Source organism: Anabrus simplex, chromosome 1 (genome assembly GCF_040414725.1).
Source record: "Anabrus simplex isolate iqAnaSimp1 chromosome 1, ASM4041472v1, whole genome shotgun sequence".
Classification (NCBI taxonomy): domain Eukaryota; kingdom Metazoa; phylum Arthropoda; class Insecta; order Orthoptera; family Tettigoniidae; genus Anabrus; species Anabrus simplex.
Window position 1 is genome coordinate 1,089,668,993 of NC_090265.1, and position 24,379 is coordinate 1,089,693,371.

The 24,379-nt window shown below is 38.8% G+C and overlaps 1 protein-coding gene across 1 annotated transcript in view; it reads left to right on the forward strand.

Annotated features, from left to right (window-relative positions):
• Positions 1–22,040, forward strand: part of LOC136876388 (mite allergen Der f 7) — a 37,078-nt gene extending 15,038 nt beyond the window's left edge. Inside the window, exons 3-5 of the mRNA XM_067150302.2 lie at positions 4,290–4,445; positions 10,034–10,185; positions 21,749–22,040. Coding sequence (XP_067006403.1) covers positions 4,290–4,445; positions 10,034–10,185; positions 21,749–21,953 — 513 coding nt within the window. The 3' untranslated portion in view covers positions 21,954–22,040. The remainder of the gene's footprint in view (positions 1–4,289; positions 4,446–10,033; positions 10,186–21,748) is intronic.
• The last annotated feature ends 2,339 nt before the right edge of the window (positions 22,041–24,379 follow it).

Here is a 24,379-nt window from a genome sequence, read left to right on the forward strand (position 1 = left end):
ACCCGAGAGGCGACGGAAATTCCACGTACTTACGTTGATATATCGAACTCAGAAGGAAAATCTACCCAAATACATCTCTTCAAAATTCCATTTATTATCCTCATTCCATAATTGTAACACTACATCTGGCACTTCCCTCACTATTCCCGTCAACCACTCTTCAATATATAACAGATCCTTCGTTGTCGCTGGGTCACGACTTTGGAATTCACTCCCAGCTGCTGTCAGGAACTCAAACTCAATATCGAAATTTAAGACTGCATATAGATATTACCTGTTGAATACCGCTGATTATTTCGTGTGTATGATGATGTATGATAGGCTGTGTGATTGTGATTATTATTATTATTATTATTATTATTATTATTATTATTATTATTATTATTATTATTATTATTATTATTAGCTGTAGTACCCAGCGTTGCCCGGATAGTTTTTGAATGTTTACCTTTAACATTTGTGTTACCAGTTAGTTAAGTGTGAAATGAATGCTCATAGAATTATTTTTGAGATGTTGATTTTACGAATTATTATGTAGTTTTAGAGTTATTTAGATGTATCTGATTTCAAGTTTTAGATTATTGAATTATCGAGTAAACACTAATCTCGGTCATTTTATACTATTTACTTTTAAGCCCTTCTCAGCTCCTGCCTCGATGGAGGCTGAACGTGGACTTAAACGATATCCACAGCGTCACAGTTCGTATCAGCGACACATAAACAATGGATTTCGACATTAATATTGGTTATTTTCCTTATTTTTGCACGTCAGCCCCTCTCATTCCCCAACACCAGCGGGGGATAGGTGTATCTGACCTCCACAGTAATGTTTTCTATATAGTAAGTCATGTGTATACTAAGTTAGATTGAGCGATATGCTAGAACATACACACATACATCCTTAAACTCTGTCCCTTTGGACGTTTTCTATTTTTGGCCAGTTTCCAGCCGCCTGCCGATTAGGACTGAGTTTTATCTTAAACGGCATCCAGAGTGTCACAGTTCATCTCAGCGACCCCGAAAACTATGGATTAGACACAAAATTCGGCCGTTTTCGGTTAATGTTTACATTTCGCCCCTAATTTAGAGGCTAGGAGTCTCTTACCCCTAAGGTATACTTTACCAGACAGTAGGTCCAGTATACACACAAGCGTCCATTCTCTCGGTCATTTTCGAAATTTTGTTTTTCCAGTTTTTCTCACCGCTATGCGAAAGGATGCAGAAATTGGACTTCTAAAAAAATTGGAGCGTTGCTATTCATCTCAACGACCACGAAAAGAATGGATTCAACACTATTTTCGATTATTTCTACATCTCACTCCGTCGTAGGTGTGCTAGGGTTGTCATACCTGCACGCAGTTTGTCTCCTGATAATAAGTCATAAGTGACCAAGTTTGTTTGAAATCGCTCCCGTAGCCCCGAAACGTATGGATTCAACACTAATAACGGTCATTTTCAGTCATAATTACATTTCGTCCACTTATCTAAGGCTTCTAGGGGTGTCGTTCCCCCTCAGTATTTCTTTCAGGTAGTAGGTAATATTTTGTATCAAGTTCTGCTGACAGTTATACTGGAACGTACAAAAAACATCCTTAATCTCGGTCATTTGGATATTTTCTGTTCTTGACTCCTTCTCATCCGCCTGGCAATTGGGGATCAACTTGGACTTAAACGACAACCGGAGTATCACTCTTCATTTCAGTGCCCCCTAAAACCATGGATGTGAAATTACCTTCGATTATTTTTATATCTAACTCCCCTCTAACCCCCCACCACAAAGGGGCCTGAATTTGGACTTTAAAAATCCAGAGTGCCACTATTCATCTCAGTGACCCAGAAAACTGTAGATTCGACATTATTTCCTATTATTTCTATATATACTCACCCCTCATCCCCCACCCCAAAGGGGGTTGAACGTGGACCTTAAAAAAATCCGGAGTGTCACTATTCATCTCAGCGACCCCGAAAACTATGGATTCGGCACTATTTTCGATAATTTTATATATGTCGCCCCCTTCCCCGAAGGGGGCTGAACTTGGTTTAAAAGATTCCGCACCGAGCTCGATAGCTGCAGTCGCTTAAGTGCGGCCAGTATCCAGTATTCGGGAGATAGTAGGTTCGAACCCCACTGTCGGCAGCCCTGAAAATGGTTTTCCGTGGTTTCCCATTTTCACACCAGGCAAATGCTGGGGCTGTACCTTAATTAAGGCCACGGCCGCTTCCTTCCCACTCCTAGCCCTTCCCTGTCCCATCGTCGCCATAAGACCTATTTGTGTCGGTGCGACGTAAAGCAACTAGCAAAAAAAAAAAAAAAGATTCCGCAGTGTCACTATTCATCTCAGTGACCCCAAAAAGTATGCATTCGACACTATTTTCGTTTATTTTTATATATGACCCCCCTCGCCTCCGCCCCTTAGGGTTCCTGGGGGTGTCTTACCCCCACGTGGTTTGTCTCCTGATACTAAAAATCCGGAGTGTCGCTATTCACTTTGGCGACCCCGAAAACTATGTATTCGACAATATTTTCGATTGTATATATCACTCCCCCCCTCGCTCCCACCCCAAACGGGGCTGAACTTGGACTTTTAAAAAATTTGGAGTGTCACTATTCATCTCAGCGACCCCGAAAAGTATGTATTCGACACTACTCTCGATGATTTTTATATCTCACCTCCCTCGCCCCCCGCCCCTAAGGGTTCCTGGGGTGTCCTACCCCCACGTGGTTTGTCTTCCGATACTAAAAATCCGGAGTGTCACTATTCATCTCGACGACCCCGAAAACTATATATTCGACACTAATTACGATTATTTGTATATCTCACCCCCTTACTCCCCACCCCAAAAGGGGCAGAACTTGCACTTTAAAAAATCCCGGGGTGTCACTATTCATCTAAGTATGCATTCGACACTACTTTCGATGATTTTTATCTCACCCCTTTGTCACCCACCTCTAAGGGTTCATGGGCCCTACCCCCGCGTGGTTTGTCTCCTGATAGTACAAGTCCGGAGTGTCACTATTCATCTCAGCGACCCCGAAGAGTACTCGACACTCTTTTCGATTATTTTTATATATCACTCCCCCTCCCCCCCACCCTAAAGGGTGCTGAACTTGGAATTAAAAAATTCCCGGGATGTCACTATTCATCTCAGCGACCCAGAAAAGTATGGATTCGACACTATTTTCGTTTATTTTTATATATGACCCCCTCGCCCCCCGCCCCTAAGGGTTCCTGGCGTGTCTTCCCTCCACGTGGTTTGTCTCCTGATACTAAAAATCTGGAGTGTCGCTATTCACTTTGGCGACCCCGAAAACTACGTATTCGACACTATTTTCGATTATTTGTCTATATCACTCCCCCCTCGCCCCCACCCCAAAGGGGGCTGAACTTGGACTTTTTAAAAAAATTGGAGTGTCACTATTCATCTCACCGGCCCCGAAAAGTATGGATTCGACACTATTTTCATTTATTTTTATATATGACCCCCTTCCCCCCCCCACAGGGGTGTTTGGGATGTCTTACCCCCACGCGGTTTGTCTCCTGATACCAAGTCATGAGTGTATCAAATTTCGTTGATATCGCTCCAATGGTTTGGGAGGAGGTGTGGTACAAACCCACCCACCAAACTACCCGCCCACCCACCCACCCACCCACCCACATACATACAATGACTTATATATAGGTTATTATTATTATTATTATTATTATTATTATTATTATTATTATTATTATTATTATTATTATTATTATTATTATTATTATATAGATCGCTTTTATGGCCATACTTATATTTCCATTTACTTTATTACTTTTTGTGTTCTCTTTAAGCATCGCTTATTTTTCCAGTTTGTATCTTACTTCTTCATTATGACTCCGTCTCTTTCTCATTATCTTTACGCTCCTAAATTTATTTTATTTTATTTGTTGAACTCTGGTTCCTTTCTTCATTATATGTTGTCCAAATCTGTAATTTTTAGCTTATCTCTGATTTTATGATAGAATAGTACATTTCTTTTATAGATGTATTATCTGTAAATTAATTATGTGGTTAAGTGTAAGAGAGGGTCATGAGCCCTAACTTCGCCACTGCCAAAGTAAATAAATAAATAAATAAAAATAAATAAATAAATAAATAAATAAATAAATAAATAAATAAATAAATAAATAAATAAATGCAGGTAACAGAGCATATAACCAATATTTGCGAGTACGGTAAGAAAGTGCCTCTGAATATGTTAGCAAAAAGCGGCTCTTCGTACATTATAGTGATTATTGTACCCTTTATTTCAGAAAGACCTTCTGGGAATCACTTGGCACGGAGAACTGATGCTTAAGGAAGGCTCTCTCAGCGGACTCTCAATGCTACATCGCTCCGGGGACGCTACCCTTGAATACAGTCATGGACTTCTCCACATTCAGGTCGAGCTAGGCTTTGACAATGTCCTGGTGAGTGTGTCATGTGAAAATCATTTATTAGTTTACCTATATATTAGAATAAAGAAGACTAAGGTACACACTGCAACTGTCTTGAAGAAAGTATTTTCAGGAAACACTGAACAAACGGGTCAGTTTCTATTTCAGACTAATTCTATCAAAGGGGATAATTAGAGATCCTTTTATTTATATGAAAAATACAGCCTTTCTAGTGTGCAACAAGGTTACATTTGGTGGTATTTTCTCCTTTTTTTCACTTTTTATGTACATAATATAATAAGAACTGCATCGTCGCTACTGGTGCAATACCCCGTATCCGTAAATTCTCTTTCTATCCTTTATTCTCCTTAAAACTGGTCACGCCTTCCAGCCACACTTGGATATGCAGTCCCTTAAAACAATTTTCGTTATGTTCATCTTTTTATGCTATAGTGTAAAGGAAAAGAAACCTTAAATACCTTATATGGTAGGCCTGCGTAAATATGTTAAGCAAACATACATTTTTGCAGTGCAGTACGGAAAGGTTCATTTTCTTTTAAACATTAGCATATGAAAATGAACAAAATGAACATTTTTCTGATGGACTGCATATCCATGTGTGGCTGGGAGGCGTGGCCATTTATAAGGGAAGTAATGGATAGGAAGGACATTGTCTCAGATATCTGATATTGTTCGCACAGTGACTATATATGTTCAACATTTTTTTCTGATGATACTTGTACATCACATACAAACTCAAGGAGAGGCTGGTACGAAATAATGATGCAAAGTGATGTCGTTCCACTAGAATCTTGGGTACAGAATAATCGACTTATATCTTACGAAAATAGGTAACAAATTATTTCATATACCACCATATAAAGACTTCCTTTCCATCGATGAATTATGACACTTCGCAGGAAGGATCACATAGGCCTAAACAATTTATGTTAAAGAAAACAACACGCTGATGGAATTATAATTTGACTGAAATACCTATTGTTTAACTCACTACATGAAGGCAATTACCAAGTCCTCACTGAAGGCCACGTCAGATATAGCCTATTACACATATCTGAGAGATCTGTACCAGCAATTGGTTTGAAATAAACAAAGTTATTTTCATTGGAGTTATCTGTATTAACACCAACTAGGGTCTATATAATGCTTTTGTACTATTGCTGCAGTTATGCCATCTAGCGGAGTTGAATGGTTGCTGAAGTGACAGAACACACCACAATTAACTACAATTAGTGCAATATTAGGGCGTTCGAGGTCAAAGGATCCTTCCATTTACCCTTCCTTTGATGACTCCCTCCACCTTCTTCATCTTCTTCTTATTCACGTTTCCTTCTTAATTCGATGGTCATCTTCATCATATTCAGGATAAATATGGGCTGGAGACCACGAAAGGAAACAAACTCAACAACAACGACCATCATCGGCCATGATTGAACAATATATCCATGCCAGCGATGTTCGACGTTGATGGACTTTGCACTAAAAATCTAAATTTGTGGAATTATTTGGGATCATAGCCCGTATGGTTAAAATATGTGAGGCATAAATGAACGCAAATTGTAGTTTCTTAGATAGAACATGTTTTTTTAGATATTTGCAATTTTGTGAAAAATGCACTAATCACGACTATTTCCGTTATTATTTTTCTCAAGGTAAAAGTTCACAATATTTTAAAAAATTGGAAATAATGCTTTACACCAATGTTTTAACTTACAGTTTTTCGAAATACGCACATAATAAACGTTCTACATCACTTAGGACCAAAGATTTTCCGACTCCTTACAAAATAAAATACGAAAGGGAAACATACTGCCCGTATACATAGGTACCATTCAAGCATTACTTATTGCCAAAACAAAAAATGAGAGCCTTTACAACAATACAGGGTTTCCTTCTCAATTTGAGTTTCTAAACACTGTATTCACCAAGAAGTATCTTTAATGCCGGGTAGTACGTCCCCTTGCATGCCTGAATTCGTCTTGGCATATTGTCCACTGATTAATGAAGGTAATGTTAGTTCAAATTGCACCAGTCCTCAACAATGATTGGGAGTAGATCTCGCAGAGTGTGTGGCGGGTAATGACGTCCATAAACCGCCTTGTTTAATTCATCCCAGACATGTTCAGTATGGTTCATGTCCTGAACATACAGATTCCACTCTCGTAGAGCGATATCGTGATCACGAAGGAAGTCATTAACGCGATCCGGAGAATGGATGCGCGCATTATGTCCATTGAGACATATTCTCCTCCAAAGCGCTCGCGATACGGTGCCATTATGGGTCGGAGTAGGTCTTCCTTGTATCGTACAGCCGTGACATTGCCCTGCATGACTAGGAGTGTCGTATGGTGGCTCCACATAATGCCACCCCAAAACATCATGGAATCACCCCCTTGCTGCATGTGTTGGACCGAGTAACTGAGATGTGAAGCCTGACCAGATTGCCTCCAAATACGTCGTCGACGATCGTCAGGAACAAAGCTTACGAATATGCGAATCTAAAAGCTTCTTGCCTGTTTACGGTCTACTTAAACCACGAGTATATTGAATGTTAGATACTGATGTTCGTTTAAATAACATACATTGATTCGTTATACCTATATCAATTTCCAAGTGAGCAAATTTATTTTCTTAAGAAAGCTCTCCTTTGCTTGTACTAGTCTATTTATGTCGTTACTTCTGCCATCGTTAGTTATTTTACTACCCAAGTACTTCCTTTAAGACTTCATTTCCTAATCTAATATTACTTACATAACCTAACTTCGTTCGACTGCACTCCATCACTTTTTTTTGACATATTTATTTTCATCTTGTACTCCTTACCCAAGGCTCCGTTCATACCATTCAACATTTCTCCAGATGCTCTGCAGTCTCTGATAAAACAATATCATGAGCAAATCTCAGGGTATTGTTTCCCTCTCCTTAGATTGTGATTCTCTTTCCAAATTCCTCTTTGATGTCCTTTACTGTCTGTTCTAAATAAACATTAAAAAAGAGGGAGGACAAACTTCAGCCCTACCTTTACTCCTTTCTTAATTGCTGATCCTGTTTCATAGTCTTCGATTCTTAACACTGCAGACTGTCTTTTATACATATTGTAGATAATTCTTCTCTCTCGGTATTTGATCCACATTGCCTTCATAAACTCCAATAGCTTGGGTCAATCAACATTATGGAATGTTTTTTTCTAGATCTACGAATGACATACATGTGGGATTATTTTTCTTAATTTGATTCTCTAAGATCAGGCGTAAAATTCGGGATTGCTTCGCGTGTTTCTACATTTCTTTTGAATCTAAACTGACATACCATCAACTCAGCTTAAACTTGTCTTTCTATTCTTCCGTAAATGAAAGCTGCGAACATTTTTTAAGTATGAGATACTAAACTAATGCTGCGGTAGTTTTCACACTTGTCAGCACCTGGTTTCTTGGAAATACAGTAGGTATAACAACATTCTCCTTAAAATAGAATGGCCTTCTCCTGTATTACATATCTTACACACAAAATGGAATAACCTCGCCATACTGGTTTCTATTAAGGCAGTAATTCAGAGAGAATGTCATCAGTTCCAGGTGCCTCGTACCTATTCAGCTCTCTGAAAGCTCTGATGAATTCTGGCCTCCAAGTTGGGTCTCCCATTTCATCATCGACAGCTTCTTCTCTTTTCAGAACCACATCATCTACGTCTTTACTTTCATACAACTGTTGGATATGTCCCTGCCACCTTTCTGGCTCGTCTTCTTTCCCTAGAAGTCGTTTTCCATCTTAGTTCTTTATATTCATACACCTAGATTTCCTTTCTTCAAAGGTTTCCTTGATTTTCCTTGATTTTCCTGTATGCAGCATCTACGTTTCCTAGGACCTTACAACCTTCAACATCAATGCACTTCTCCTTCAGCCAATCTTCCTTAGCTGTCCTACACTTTCTATTCATTTCATTCTTTAATCGCCTGTATTATTTTCTGCCCTCTTCATGTTTGTACTCTTGTATTTTCGTCGTTCATCAGTCAGGTCTAGTATCTCCTATGTTATCCATTTATTCTTAGTTTATCTTTCCTTTCTTCCTAACATTTCTTCAGCAGCTCTACCAACCTGGTTCTTCACGACTGTCCATTCTTCCTCTAACGTGTTTCCTTCACCTTTTTCATTTAGTCCTTGTGCAACACGTTCCTTGAAACAATAATGGTGTAAATTAATGTTTTCTGAGAGACTTAGGCCGACATAGTCCTGTGAGTGACTGGCTTTGTAACAACTCGATCGTGAGTCCACTGGTTGATAACGCTAAGATCTGCCTGCAGCTGCTCATATGCCGCCAACGTAGTCACGAGACACCATATTCGTCATCATTTTGGTAACGTCATGGTTGTTCTTTGTGCACCAGGTGGGAGAGGCATGCTCCTATCATTTTCAGAAAACCGTCGGAGGTTATTTTCGTATTTGAATAGTGGTAAGTGTAGTTGTTCCTATTTAAACAACTCTGTGTAATGTAGTTCGTATTTCTTCACACGACTAATAGACCTGGGTCCGACCGACTATTATTAATTCAGACGTGCTCTGTCCCTTCTGGTATCTCTAATCTTTGATATATTTTTATTTATTTATTTATATATTTATTTATTTATTTATTTATTTAATTAAATTTATTTATTTATTTATTTATTTATTTATTTATTTATATAGAGCCTCCGTGGCTCACGCAACAGCGCGCCGGCCTCTCACCGCTGGGTTCCGTAGTTCAAATCCCGATCACTCCATTTGAGATTTGTGCTAGACAAAGCGGAGGCGGGACTGGTTTTCCTCCGGGTACTCCGGTTTCTCTGCCGTATTTCATTCCAGCAACATTCTCCAATATCATTTCATTTCACCTCTCATTCATTAATTATTGGCCCAGAGGAGTGCGACAGGCTTCGGCAGCCGGCACAATTCCTATCCTAGCCTCTAGATGGGGGGCTTCATTTGTTGTCCCGGTGGAATGACTGGAAACAGGATGTGGATTTTCATTTTTTTCATGTATTTAATTAATTAATTAATTTATCGTATGGCTGTTAGTGCCAGGATTGTCCAAGGACATATTCGTCTCTTAGTCATTTTATTTGACGCTCGTGGGTGACCAGCGCGTCTGGAAGTGAGATTATAATGAAATGTTGGTAGTGAGGGTGAAACCTGCTTTCGGCACATAGCCTACTCCTGTCCAAGGTGTCTGCTCAACGTTTAACGTCACCGTCCGACAGACGAAACACCATCAACAGCGTCATATGCCCTCATTCCTTATAAAAACTTTGGAGATATTTATAAGATACGTTGTATGTAACTGCACAAAAACGAACTCGTCAACGAAAGGTGCAAGACCCAGTTTGAGAGTATGAAATCTGCTGTGAACCAATTAGCTAGGAATATACTTGAACAAAGGCGACGTCAAAAGCTAGTACTGAATCTATCCATACTTTTTCCATATTAATTGTTCACTGCTTCAATTAACAATAGACTGAAGAACTTCTTACAAAGATAAGAGAAAACCCCGTTCTATCTCTTTTCATGTACGAACAGATAGAAAGTAAATTATGAAAGGTTGTAATTATATGTATCCTTTCTTTCAGCTGGATTATGACTTTGCTGCTCAAATCATGAACATTGGTCCCAAGGGCAGTATCCAGGGTAAGATAAAGAACCTGAAATTGTTCTTGGATATCATTGCTGATATAGAGACATTTGACATCTATCTGCAAGACCTGAAGATAACAGACGCTGGGTAAGTAAAGCTTTAAATTACGTACAGTGGCTCTGAGACATCAACTCCCTTCACATTCTTAGGTCCAACAAGTGTTTTACTTTATTATTGTAGATAGTATAGAGTGTTTACATTAGGTAGAAGTTAGTGTACTGAAAAGGTTATGAACAGGAATTATGTAGTGTATAGTCAGCATAATGTTCGTCACTGCTATGTTATTTTACCTCAGTATGCTCCCCATATAACAATACTGATCAAAAACTTACGAGATTGTACCAATTATGAGTTTCCTATCCCATTGCTGGTAGGTCTGTCCACTCATCATAAAGTCAATCTACAACCATCAGGTCCTGCTGTTGCATGAGTAACATTACAGACTACGTTGTATTCACATTTATAAAGACATCATGCCGTGTATTTGGGAGAAATAGAGCTCCTAAATGCGTGCACTGACCAAGAAAGAAATGTTTGCACATACTGAAATGGATAGTGGGGATATTTTCATCTCCCATTATTTCTTACAATTGTTGTCTCATATACTCGTTTTCAGTGACTCAGGGACCGTTTGATAAGGAAGTTCGTGAAACGGATTTACAGACAACAGTCACGAGGTATCAAATGTTCTCCGGGATATCCTTGGTGATCTTTATCAAAGCAAACAACAGTTCTCAAACCGTAGCAGCGTATATGGCAACATCACTAGCGTGTACAGTATCTTGAACTGTGCGGGGATGTTATATCTGGTTCTTGCACAGCACCATGCTCGCATTCCACATCCACATCAGTTGGTATGAGGCTCCAGTTTTGCATGTCTTCTTGCTTTGTAGTGCATCCACTCTCATGCGGTTTGAAGTCTTCCACGCCGTGTAGGGTTGATCACTGTCAGGATGTAGTTCTTCTTTGACATAGATGTTTTGGTAACCCAATTCAGTCTTTCACTTGGTGATGCAGTTCCTTTCCGACGTTCCATCCAATATCTGTGTTCTACTGTATACAGGAAACTCCACCTAGAACTGAGTCTCCGAGCTGCAGAAACCTTTCTCCGAATGTGAGGTGGCGATATTTCCAATCACATGACACAGTTTCTATATAGGAGTTGGTATCGGACATCCAGACACAATCCGGTAATCTACCGAGATAGGTGACAGTTCCTCTCCTACCGATCCATTGACTAGACTGTGTAACATTCAAGTGAACGCAGATAACTTCTTATTTATACGGTGGAGCTCTATTGTGTTGCAATTGCATGGCTACACCCCTGTTAGAAAATCTCCAAAGAAAGGCAGCATTTCAGGCGTGACGAGAAGCAAATATCTGCTGCAGTCTGCATTTCTTTGAGGGGTCATGTGCAAGGGACTGCTCATTTAGTTTTCTCTAAAATTAACTGCCACTGTTGCTTGATGATGTGCCCCTAAACTCCAATTGTGTATGCTACAATGAATTCGCAACACCATTATCGTTGAAGCGAGTTCTGTCCGAAAAGGTCTTCGGGATGATTGCCCTCATCCTCTGCCATTTGTCTTAGTATTCATTCATCGAGGTCAATCAGAGCTTCATATTCTTACCTGCGCATCTCCTGGTGTAGCTGCAGATGATAGAGGTGGCATTTATTAGCATGATAGATCTTTACAACAAGAGTTATTTGTTCGAAAAGGAGATCTTCTGGTTGATTGTCCCATCTTCTGCCATTTGTCTCGCTATTAATTCACTGAAGTCAAGCAGATCCTCGAAAACCTTGCCTGCTAATCTCCTGGTGCATCTGCAGGAGGTAAGGGTTAAAAGTAACTGATATAGAGTGCAAAAACCTTACAACAAACGACTAGGGTGTTACATTGCTGTGCCGATAGTCGAGGTTTCGTGTGAGGATTCCCTAACAGCATCCAAAATAACCTCAGCAAGAGCAGAACTTTAGTTAACAAGATGACCTAGTTTGTTTCTAATGTTTAGTTAATTAAGTTAAATTGTTTCAAACATTTAATTAAATCATCTACATTTATCTAATAGTTAGTTAATTAACTGACTGGCTTTTAATTAACTATCGCCTCTCCATGTTTTGTTTGGTGAAATTTGAGGCCCTGCGTAAACAAAGCCACATCATTGCTCTATTACTCACAGATCAGAAATACCTTGTCACATGGGGAGCTATATAGTGAATTTAGGAGCAAAATATGTCACCTAATTAGATACGCAGTAAATAAATAATCAGTTAAAAGCTAAATGAAAATAGAGCACATTAGCTAAAAGATAGTTAAAAATGTAGTAACCTAATGAACTAAATATTACATAAAAAAGATCACCTAATTAACGAAATGTTTGTACAAAATAGGCCACCTAACTAACTAAATGTTAAAAATAAACTAGGTCACCTAGTTAACCAAACGTTCTCTGTCTTAAATATAGTCAACTAGCAGAAGTACCCGTCCTTCGTACGGGTTATCAGAAACTGGCTTTAGTTACTCATACTATCGGTGTGACTGACTTCTTTAGATATTTATATCACTGGTGTATTTACTTAAGTACGTAGAAATTATTTGTCATGTTTGGAATTATAGTGCAAGTATCTTCTTCTTTTCTTCATGGGGCCTCTAAATATTAGTTCTTAATTAGCGTCGACCTCTTAAGATCTTTTGCTACCATGATTTTCCTTCATTCTCACCTAGATATACATGCTCCCTTCACAAAGCTGCAGGTTTAGTGTAAGTACACTTCCGCTAGATAGTACCACAAATATAAATATTATTGAATGTATTTGTTTGATCCGACATTTCGTAACTATTACAAATGATCAAGGATATACGCGTTGCATAAAAAGTACTATAATTATCGAGAATTATAATTCTCAGGGCTTTTCACTCATGTCGCACATCATATAATGAATCTGAGTATAAATGTTGAGAAATTTATTCAAGTCATGGGCGCACCATCTTAACAATTGTGTACAGTATATAGGTTGTTTTCGTGGTTACAATGATCGTAAAAGTGGACCAAAATATCGGCACTAATAACATCAGTGCTACTACTACTCCATGATTTGATAGAAAATAGTCTAAACTATAGGTAAAAGACTCCACAAAATGCTGAAACCTAAGCCAGTAGGTAAAAACGGAGGCCCGTCGGCAACCGCTGGTCGCCGTACTACGGAGATCTCCGGGGCTTTTATTTTTATACTTCACTCCCTATCCATCCCCGCCCAAAGGAGTGCTATGAGCGTCTTATCCAATAGTTTATTTTTTCCAGATACTAAGTCATATGAGTATCAATTTTAGTTGGCAGCTATGCCCAAACGTAATGCATAATCTAGCTGTTGTAGAATCCTGGAGCTGACGTTGCCATGGTTACGGCCATTCGTTTCTTTATACGATTCCTAGAGCAGGGGTAGTGTGGTTCCAACACCTCCACAGCGGTTGGTTTTAGGGCCTTAAAACATTGTTTACGGACCCGTAGGGTTTACTGAGTTTTGTTCTTTGCGTCAAGGGACTTAAAATGAGCTTTGTCTCGTCCTTGTACGACAAATTCGATTTCGCCTATATTAGCCTATTATTTTAATATTTTTTTATATCCCCCCCCCTTTCACCCCGCCTCGAATTGTTTTGAAAATGAAATACAGCCCATGTTACTCACTAGCAATGTAGCTTTCTATAGGTGAAGTAATTTTTAAAATCGGTTCAGTATTTTTTGAGTCTATCCGTTACAAACAAATATACAAAATTTTCCTCTTTGTAATATTAGTATAGATGTATAAATTACATCCCTACACATACGGTTGACGTCAGGAAGGGCATAGAGCCGTAAAACAGGGTCAAATCCACATGTGCTACGCAGTTCGCACCCGCAACCCCACCGGTGTGTGTAAAGCGATAGAAGAAGAAAATATTTTTAAAAATCACCTGCTTTTTTTATTCTTTTCACCCCATTAAGTGGCTTTTACAAGAAAGTGTGTTCATTTTTAAAGGAGATTTGTACCAATTTTAAAATCTGTAATTCATTTTTTGAGATTTATGTATCCTGACATAAATAATTCAACTCCTTGATCACTTCTTTTCACATCCCTCCCCCTTAAGTGGTTTTTCTGAAAAGGAATATTTGTGTTCTTTTGTTTTTAAAGGGGATTCCAAATATCAATTTTCATGTCTGTAACATGTTAGGTTTTTGTGATTTATTGTAGACTAGCAAATGTACCCGTGCTTCGCTACGGTATTCTGCATTGTATACGAATATTGAAGTAAATACTGTACATGCAGTAAATAAGATTGTTTTAAAATAGCATGTCTCTTAGCGTTATCCGAGAAACAGCATGGAGAGGTCCCCATACGTTGTTTCCAATGTAAAGTGCTTGTTACGGATTTGTGATGATAACGACAGGCTCACTTGCCTACTGCCATTCACAATCGAGTTGGAATGTTTACATTATAATTGCAGGCCCCATTGACTACTGCGTGGTCACAATCGATTTGGGGAGTTTCCGTTACAATGGCAGCCCCCCTTTTCTACATCCAGACATATTACAAATTGAGGAGTTTTTATTATAATGGCAGGAAACTTCCCTACAACCAGTCAAAATTGAGTTGTGCAGTTATCATTATAATGACAGGCCCCTTTTCCAACTGCCAGCCAGCTTACTGCCAGTCACACCAAGTTGGTGAGTTTCCATCAAAATAGCAGGCCAGTATGCCTAATGCCAGTCACATTTTAGATGGGTACATCTGTTTATAACTGCGGGAACGCTTGCCTACAGCCAAACACTATCGGGTAAGGGGAGTTTTGAACAAAACTGCATACTCCCTTGCCTTCTGCAAGTCAAATCGAGAAGTGAATTATTCATTACAATGGTAGGCCTGCCTTATTAATGCCAGTTACACAGGAATTGGAGAAGGACCCCATTCCTACTGCCAGTCAAAGTCGGCGTGGGGAGTACTGAGTACAATAGCAGACACACCCTTTCTCGATCGCTACAAAATCGACATCATTGAATATATATAGTTCGACATACGAAAGTATGTGCTTGTTTACAATATTGCAGACCTTCACTTACAGATTAACTGCTGCTAAACGGTACATCATATCGAGAAAGGATTGTACCGTCAGACGCCGGATTTAGAGGCCTAAATTGCTGGTCTTATGATATCTCATCTATTCATGGGTGAGATTGAGTTAGAAACGTGGAATAGGGTAAACTTTGTGTAAGATTATCTCACATTGCATTGCTTTTCGGATAATTAGCATTTGACTCATATATGGCTACTGGGTGGACCAATTTTCGTGTAGAGTTTGATGATTATAACTTTCCTATAAGTGATGGAAGGTATGAATTATATATGTGAAAAGTCCAAATTTACTTAACATCGAGAAATAGATAAAAATCAAACGTAAAAGGGATATTAATACGACAAAATGTCGTGAGACCAAGGTTGTAGATCACTCCAAATTGAACGGGGATTGTGCCATCCGTTATGTGATAATACTTCCCGAAGGTCTGCACCATCATTAAAATTGCCTCCATATTTAGATATTCTTCGGGATAAAAAGGGAAAAATTTTAAGATCTTGGAAGTTTTCCGTCCGTTACAGGCTAAAACGTATAATTTTGCCAAATTTCAATATCCTTCTTCGACTGGCAGATTATGCCGCAATCTGGGTTTTCGGTGAGGAGTGTAAAAATTAGGACTTTCAAGCAACTAACCCAAAAAATATGCAGATGGACATTATTACCCCTTAAACGTGTAGGTGTACTAAAATTTCACCTAAATAGTCAATGTACAGGCACACAGTCGTTACGATTTTATTTACATAGATAGGTAAGGAACCTGCTCCACGTACAACACCTTTTGGGCTATATCCGCTTTATTTACTATAAAATGATTGAAACATTAATTAAATATCATATGTCTTTGCCTCTCCTTTATACCAATGTGCAGCCAGAACTGAAGCCAACGCACACATGACCGCCATATAGTTTGGGCTACAATACTACGGATCGGTTGCTGTTTGTTATTTGTCAAGTTACTATACAAAGTAAATACAAGGATTCAGTATTATTATTTGAGTTTATTGAAATGTAAAAGGGGCAGTTTATCTAGCTGATAGACCCCATTAAACAACAAATATCATCATTGAAATTTTGAAAGACGTTGCCAAAAAATGAAGGTATGGACTTAGGACGAGTTTGACTGTGGTTAAGCTAGACAAAAATATTGTTCATGCAGAAATTCAGATGGACTCAGCTTCACGAAGAACGTGTTTTATGTCAAGAATAGACTTGGAAATTTTGATATACCATTGATTCTTAAGCGGAGGCAATTTCCTCTAAGTTTAGCCTTCTCTGTCACAGACAATATGGCACAGGGACAAACATAAAACTTTTCATATATTTGGAATGAATCTCTCCACTAAAATGTTTACGCATGGATAATTCTAGGCCTATGGAGTAACTCAAGAGTTCGCGGATCCATAAACATCAAAGTATAACTTCCATCTGCAACTACACTCAATGTGGTACATGAAGGAATTTCATAATTCCTGTTACGATTCTACACAGTTGATATGTACGTAACATGGGAAGTGTAATTTTTGTTCCTAAGATAAATTAGCATATTCTTTTCAAATTTCAAATAGCATTGTACATAGTAATTTTTACTGTCCGGGACAGGTTTGCATACTACTGTATTTCTATGATCTTACTTAGAAGTCAGAGCCTTATTGTATAACATTTAATTAAAGTTTCAATCATTTTATATAAAATAAAGCATTGGATATTAGATACCCAACTATTTTTAAATTCATAATCATTATTGTCATCATTAACTTTATTTTAAATCCTATTCAGGGGGTAAATTTTTAATTTTAGTCCATCACTTCTCTTCGGTCCATTCTTTGGATTGATGTTCAGTTCCTTTAAACAACAATAATAATAATCATGTTAATTAAAAATTCCGTCATTATTTTTCTTATAAACAATTTGAAAAACCTACAACCTGTTTTCCAGTCAGTGACCGGGTCAGGGATGGAATAAATGAAGCCCTCATCTTGCGGCGAGGATACGAATTGTGCCGGCTGCCGAAACCTGTCGCACTCCTCTGGGGCAATGATTAATGACTGGCGGATGAAATGAAATGATAGTGAAGAGTGTTGGTGGAATGAAAGATGACGGGGAAAACCGGAATACCCGGAGAAAAACCTGTCCCGCCACCGCTTTGTCCAGCACAAATCTCAGATTGAGTGACCAGGATTTGAACAGCGGAACCCAGCGGTGAGAGGCCGAGGCGTGGCCGCCTGAGCCACGGAGGCTTCTAGAAACAATTTATACCTACAAAATTGTTGAATCAAGGTTAGCCGTTAGATAACAAAAATATTATTTCTGCAATATATTTGGTTAGGTTAAAAGATCTCGTTAATTTAACAAAACTCGAAATGTTTTAAGAACGCTCCAGAGCCGACAGCCAATCAGAATATGACTTTTCCACGCATATAGTTTACATCCGGCTTCATCTTCTAACACGTTGATGAGAATATGAAGCGTTCCGAAAAGTGATACTGTTAAACAGAACCGTAGCTCAACATAGCTCAAGGTATTTTAGGCCATGTTAACTTATCTTCGGTTAAAAGTACTATTCCTCTAGTATTTTTGCTCTTACTTCACCGTAGATGAGGAACATATCGTACTTGTACTTATCCGTTTAGTATATAGCGAAAGAATGAACAATTCAATTGAGTGAGGGCAGTAAACATGTACATCCAAAATCAGTTGAACTATCGGTAGAGTGTGGCCGTCCAGATAGGCCAGTCTATGACCATCGAAACTCCAGGTGTGAATAAAATATATATTTCTGCTGAATCCGTTCCCCTGGGACGCCTGCCCGACGAAGTCACTCGGACATCACTTCCCTGTTTCCTACAACTATTGGAAGCATTAATGTGTACGTGTAATTGACGAGTGAAATATGTAGTTATGATTTCCCTTAATGATGGGGTTGAGGTGAAAGATACAGAGCAGACTTTCCAGTTTCTGCAATGTACGGCCGTGGTAAAGATACTGTCAAGAGGTAAAAATTGCAGGACTGCTTCGGAAGTTGCTTACATGTATTTAGAATTCTATTTTGAAGGTTGCAATCGGTGGATTTATTAATTTACAAATGATATAAATTACGGAAGTATAATGGGTACATATGTTTTTTCTTCCATCCAGAGTAGTTATGAATACATAATAAATTATTTCACACAAATGTGTATAAAAAGGTTGTTATGAACAGTCAACACAGAATTTGGTCATGGATCCAACTCGTAGGTTACACGTAAATGTATGATAACATTCACAATGTTTATCGCACCTTTTACACCTACAGTCCGTACTTAGCTCATGAAAATCGAGCCTTTGACACGAACGATGGTGGAACCCATGCACCGCAAGTCTTGTCAAAACGTGTCTCATCTCACATTCTCATTGTGTTATGTTTAGGTGCCGGCCCCGTGATGGAGGGGTGGCGAGCCTGCCTCTTACGGGGAGGCCCCAGGTTCGATTCCCGGCCAGGTCAGGGATTTTACCTGGATCTGAGGGCTGGATCGAGGTCCACTAAACCTAGGTGATTACAGTTGAGGAGCTATCTGGTGGTGAGATAGCGGTCCCGCTCTAGTAAGCCAAGAATAATGGCCCAGGGGATTCGTTATGCTGACCACTTGATACTTCGTAATCTGCAAGAGTTGGCGATGAGCACCGGTCCCGTGGTAGACCATGGACCTTAGGGACTGTTTTGTCATGGGTTTTGGTCTATTTTATGTTAACTATTGCAACGCATAGGTAAAAATCTTCCCATATATTATCCCTTCTGTTCCGAGCTCATGTAGAAATTCTTCATATGATGGAGTTGCTTAAAAGTAGGAACTTCAACAACAAGTACTATTCTATGAAAAATAGTTCCCTGGAAAGCTGATATGATTCGAGATAAATTGTATTTTGATAAATAATGCATTCTCTTCAAACATGACGCTTACTTCTTCTATGAATAGATGCCATACGTCCTGCACCATCAAACAGTTTAGCCCGGTACTTCTGTAACCTCCATGAAGTTCAGTCATGGCGCCTGAATGTAAAAGATGATATAATTAAGGGTGAATAAAATACGCCCAACAAACAGTTTAGCTCGGTACCTCTGTAATCTCTATGAAATCTGTTCGTGGAGCATGTGTGTCAAAGCTAATCAATTGCTCTGAGAGCAAAATCCGCCACCTGCAAGGAATCAATTGATACTCATATACCAACTGAGGTTAATTTTCCAGAAAATAAATCAATAGATTGTATAAGAGATATTCTTTACTGTTTGAAGCTCCATGTTGTATCAAAAAGAAAAATCCCCCACCTGTAAGCAATCATGTGATACTCATTTAAGGAATTGAGGTTAATTTTTCATAAATCAGTACATTGTATCATAAATATTCCTAGCTAAGCACTGTGCTATTCATTTGCCCATTCTATCCGTTAAGAGCTATGGTATCAAAAATGGCGTCAACACATAAATCCTTCTACCCATACATCACATATTATGACCAGTTTTATAAAATATTTGACGATATAACTAACTCTACGACACGTCTGACTCATTTATGTATTTTTCAGAGGACAAACCACTAGCTTATATCGTAGAGAAAAACGCAGGGAGGTACCAACGAAGAGTTTAGACCTGTGACTTTGTATGAGGTTAATCCATATTCCTTGCTATTCTAAGTTCCATGCTTTTCGTGTGTCCAGTCTATTCCTTAAGAGCGTTGGTAGCAGAAATGGCATCAGCACCTTCTACCCGTGTATCACACATTATGACCATTTTTATTTAATTAAATCTATGATGATATGACTGTCTCTACGACTCGTTCGAATGCATCATGAGGCTTGGTGTACATTTTTGTACTGATCAGTGGAGGCAGGTCAATGTATATACAGAACAAACCAACTTGTTTTCGACCTGTCGAGTTAGCCGTGCTGTTAGGGGCGCACGGCTGTGAGCTTGCATCTGGGAGATAATGGTTTCGAATCCCACTGTCGGCAGCCCTGAAGATGGTTTTCTGTGATTTCCCATTTTCACACCAGGCAAATGCTGGATATGTACATTAATTAAGGACACGGCCGCTTCCTTCCAACTCCTAGGCCTATACTATCGTCGCCATAAAACCTGTCTGTGTCGGTGCGACGTAAAGCCACTAGCAAAAAAAACTTGCTTTTGTTTTTATAGATATACATCTCTATCGAATGAGTGATTTTACGTTGTTTAAATTTATCATCCGCCCAAAATTAACATATATTTATCACGTATTGGACTGATAAGCCCAGATTATTATATCAATTCTAAAAGAACTACTCCCTATTTTATACCAAAGAAACCCGGTAATCTATTTCAAGATATGTATATATTGATATGAGTTGGGTAATTTGTATTTAAACCTCGTAATGAACTGTCCCTTTTTCACTTATTGGTGCAAGTCTTACACTGCAATATAATATTTTGATTATGTGGATTATATTCCAGTATACTTCAGTATGCCGCCTCTGTGGTGTAGTGGTTAGCGTGATTAGCTGCCACCCCCGGAGGCCCGGGTTCGATTCCCGGCTCTGCCACGAAATTTGAAAAGTGGTACGAGGGCTGGAACGGGGTCCACTCAGCCTCGGGAGGTCAACTGAGTAGAGGTGGGTTCGATTCCCACCTCAGCCATCCTGGAAGTGGTTTTCCGTGGTTTCCCACTTCTCCTCCAGGCGAATGCCGGGATGGTACCTAACTTAAGGCCACGGCCGCTTCCTTCCCTCTTCCTTGCCTATCCCTTCCAATCTTCCCATCCCTCCACAAGGCCCCTGTTCAGCACAGCAGGTGAGGCCGCCTGGGCGAGGTACTGGTCATACTCCCCAGTTGTATCCCCCGACCAAGAGTCTGAAGCTCCAGGACACTGCCCTTGCGGCGGTAGAGGTGGGATCCCTCGCTAAGTCCGAGGGAAAAACCGAACCTGGAGGGTAAACAGATGATGATGATGATGATGATACTTCAGTATAACATGGCGCTTTACTACATGTTAGTAATAATTATAAAATACCGTAAGGGATATGATCTCCTGCAATGCAGGAATTTTCAATCAGTGAAATCTTAAATAGGCTCCGATTTTATATTCTCATTAAAACATAAACAGATGAGTACTTTCATCAGAAATTTGTATCAAAGCTACCATAGCATAGTCACTAATTATGTCTTAGCTAGCAAAATATCACTTTCCTACATGTCGTTTAAGAGAAATATCAACAGTAACTACCCTATAGGCCTATTTTTCTGTGAGCGACTGTCCAAACAGAGATGATATACTTTTTACATGAGGAAAATTTTAATTTCGCTCCATAAAATTAAATGATAGTGTGGATTATCCAGAAACGCGTATTAAAATTGTAGTAATAGAAATGCATTCCAATTATCGACATAAATTTAAAATTTGGACGGTATGATATCATTATAAGTACAGCCTCCTTGGAAAGATATGATTTTATAGAAAATTGAGCGAATATCGCAATAATGATTAAATGAGAAATATTAATGTTTCTCTGGTTTTGTTCTGATTTTCAGGAAGATCGATGTGACTGTCCATGGTCAAGGCCTGCTAGACTTGTTGGTTGATGCTATTGCTGATGTCGTCACCCTGGTTTTCCATGACCTCATTGTCAATGTAGTCGCTGTGGAAGTGCGCTCCGTCATTGAAAAAGCTCTGGATGAACTCGATATTAACTGTATTATCTCCGGTGGAGCTAACTGCTTGGAAGGAGGCTACTAAAATGCTAACAAATATGAACGTACTTCTAGCAAATGTGTACATGTTGTGAATAATAAATTTCCTACTAATTCTCTCTCAACTCCAAAACATATTGATCATGACTATTTACTCATGCATGCTGCCATTGTCTAAATTAGTATAAGAATATCGGGAATTTCAACCAATCACCAGCTTTCCATTACCACAATTTTATCTTTTTCGTGTTATCACTTTCACTTTATCATACCTAAGTGAACTTTTTTTAAATTCATCAGAACAGTGCATCGAAATATCTTCAAAAATACATTTTACCACATACCACACAGTCAACAGGACATAACTATGTTATTCTGAACCAGCTGACTGCCGGTAGTTACGTGGACTGCGTCCCGAAGTGTTTAAATGGAAAAATATAACCCCTCCTATATACAGTATTTTTGTGCTGAGAGTTTTTTCTAGGTTACAAAAACCTATGTACACAATTCTTTCTATATTTATGTACTTTTATCATCATTAATTACTTTATTTTGTAGTTATTCGCTAAATATTGTACATAAATACAACTCGTGCTCCTGATTCCCTCGACCTAGATAGATAAAATCTGGAGCTCTTATTACAACTTTGAGTTTCGAACATTAAAATATAGATAACGAATACAGTCTTGATTACGTTTACAGCGAAAACTCCGTCTCCATAACACAAATGACTATATGGCCATCTGATAGAAAGTTTCCTTGACATGAAATTTCTGGGTTCCTATCTAGTTATTTGCCGATTACGGGGACCTAGATGTGTCTGGCATTGCTTCTCGTGACGATTTCTTCATGGAATATTTCCTGTCTGAAATCCCTTGGACCACCTATGGTGGGGCTGAGTTACATTGTCACTGGCTTCTCACCAAGGCGTCTGCAGCTCGAAGCCCAACTAACGCATGTTGTATTTCTCAAAACTAAAGTTATGTCGATATGGTTTCGATTCTATTTAAACCTGGAGGACACGTTGCTATGATCTTGATATCAAAAATCTCGTAAACTCCAAACTTACTTTTCTTCCTTCCACCTTTGATTTCCTCCAGACCCGAGAGTACTAGATTATTGCATGAGTATTATTTTGTCTTAAACTGGCATAGGAGTCCTGGGTCCGAAAGCGAGGTATTATTTCAAACCAGTAAATTAGTTTAAATGGAAAGCTGAAAGTTGTCGTGGTCTATTTTCTGAACACCGAGCTAGATAGCTGCAGTCGCTTAAGTGCGGCCAGTATCCAGTATTCGGGAGATAGTAGGTTCGAACCCCACTGTCGGTTTCCCATTTTCACACCAGGCAAATGCTGGGGCTGTACCTTAATTAAGGCCACGGCCGCTTCCTTCCCACTCCTAGCCCTTCCCTGTTCCATCGTCGCCATAAGACCTATCTGTGTCTACGCGACGTAAAGCAGCTAGCAAAAAAAAAAAATTCTGAACGTTCAACTCTGGCTTCCCCATTTTCTGCCAATCACAACTTAAACAAAATAGAGTTACTGTAACAAAGAGAGACAGCCATTAATACTGGCAACGTAGGTAGTGGGGCGTAAAATCAACAACATTATTTATTATAATACTGGAAACAAATAAAGGGAGAAGTTTGATGGTTAGGAACTTGTATAAGAGTTTCCTATCAAAATCTCAGAGCAAGTCTTCAAAGTGCCTTCTTGTCACAGGAATACAGGCATTCAGATATTATTAGCCTTGTTGTGATGTACAATTTTCAAGACAGAATTAATTGTTCCATTTTCATCTAGTAGATTATACAAACTTTCCTAGGGGCATTTATCACTACTTAAATTCATTTTCTAGTTTAATTTTGGTTTTCATGCTCTGAAATGACTTCCCACACGTCTGAACACCTGTACGATTGAAAATATACTTTATCAGTTAAAGACAACTGTAAATGAAACGGGAATTATAGAGACTGTGTTAGATGGGTGAGGAAGAATTAATCTCTAGCTAACACAGTCACGCACGTTCAGTAGGTAGAAGAAAAGAAAGAAAGGTCTGAATCTAATAAATATAAACTAGGAAGTTAAATATGAAGATATAAAAAACAATTACCCCACGTCATTTCATTTTGAAGCTAGGACCACTTCTCTAAAACCTGTATGAACTGTTGTGACACCTGAAACGACTTATCATTTTCAGTTGAAACTATTTCATGTTCTTGTAGCTTCCATTATTCGTGTATTGATGCAAACTTAGTTCCTTTGTATACTTACGTTAATATTTCTTCCACTAATAATGCAGTCACATAGTCCCATTCCATTGTTCTTAAAATGTTGTATCGTCGACATCTACTGAAGTTTCCATTTTCTATTAAAGGACTTCAGTTTAAAATGCAGTTCTCTCCGCGGTCAATTTCTTCATTCCACATAAATAATTTACTATAATGAAAATGTTTGAAAACTGCAGGTCGCTC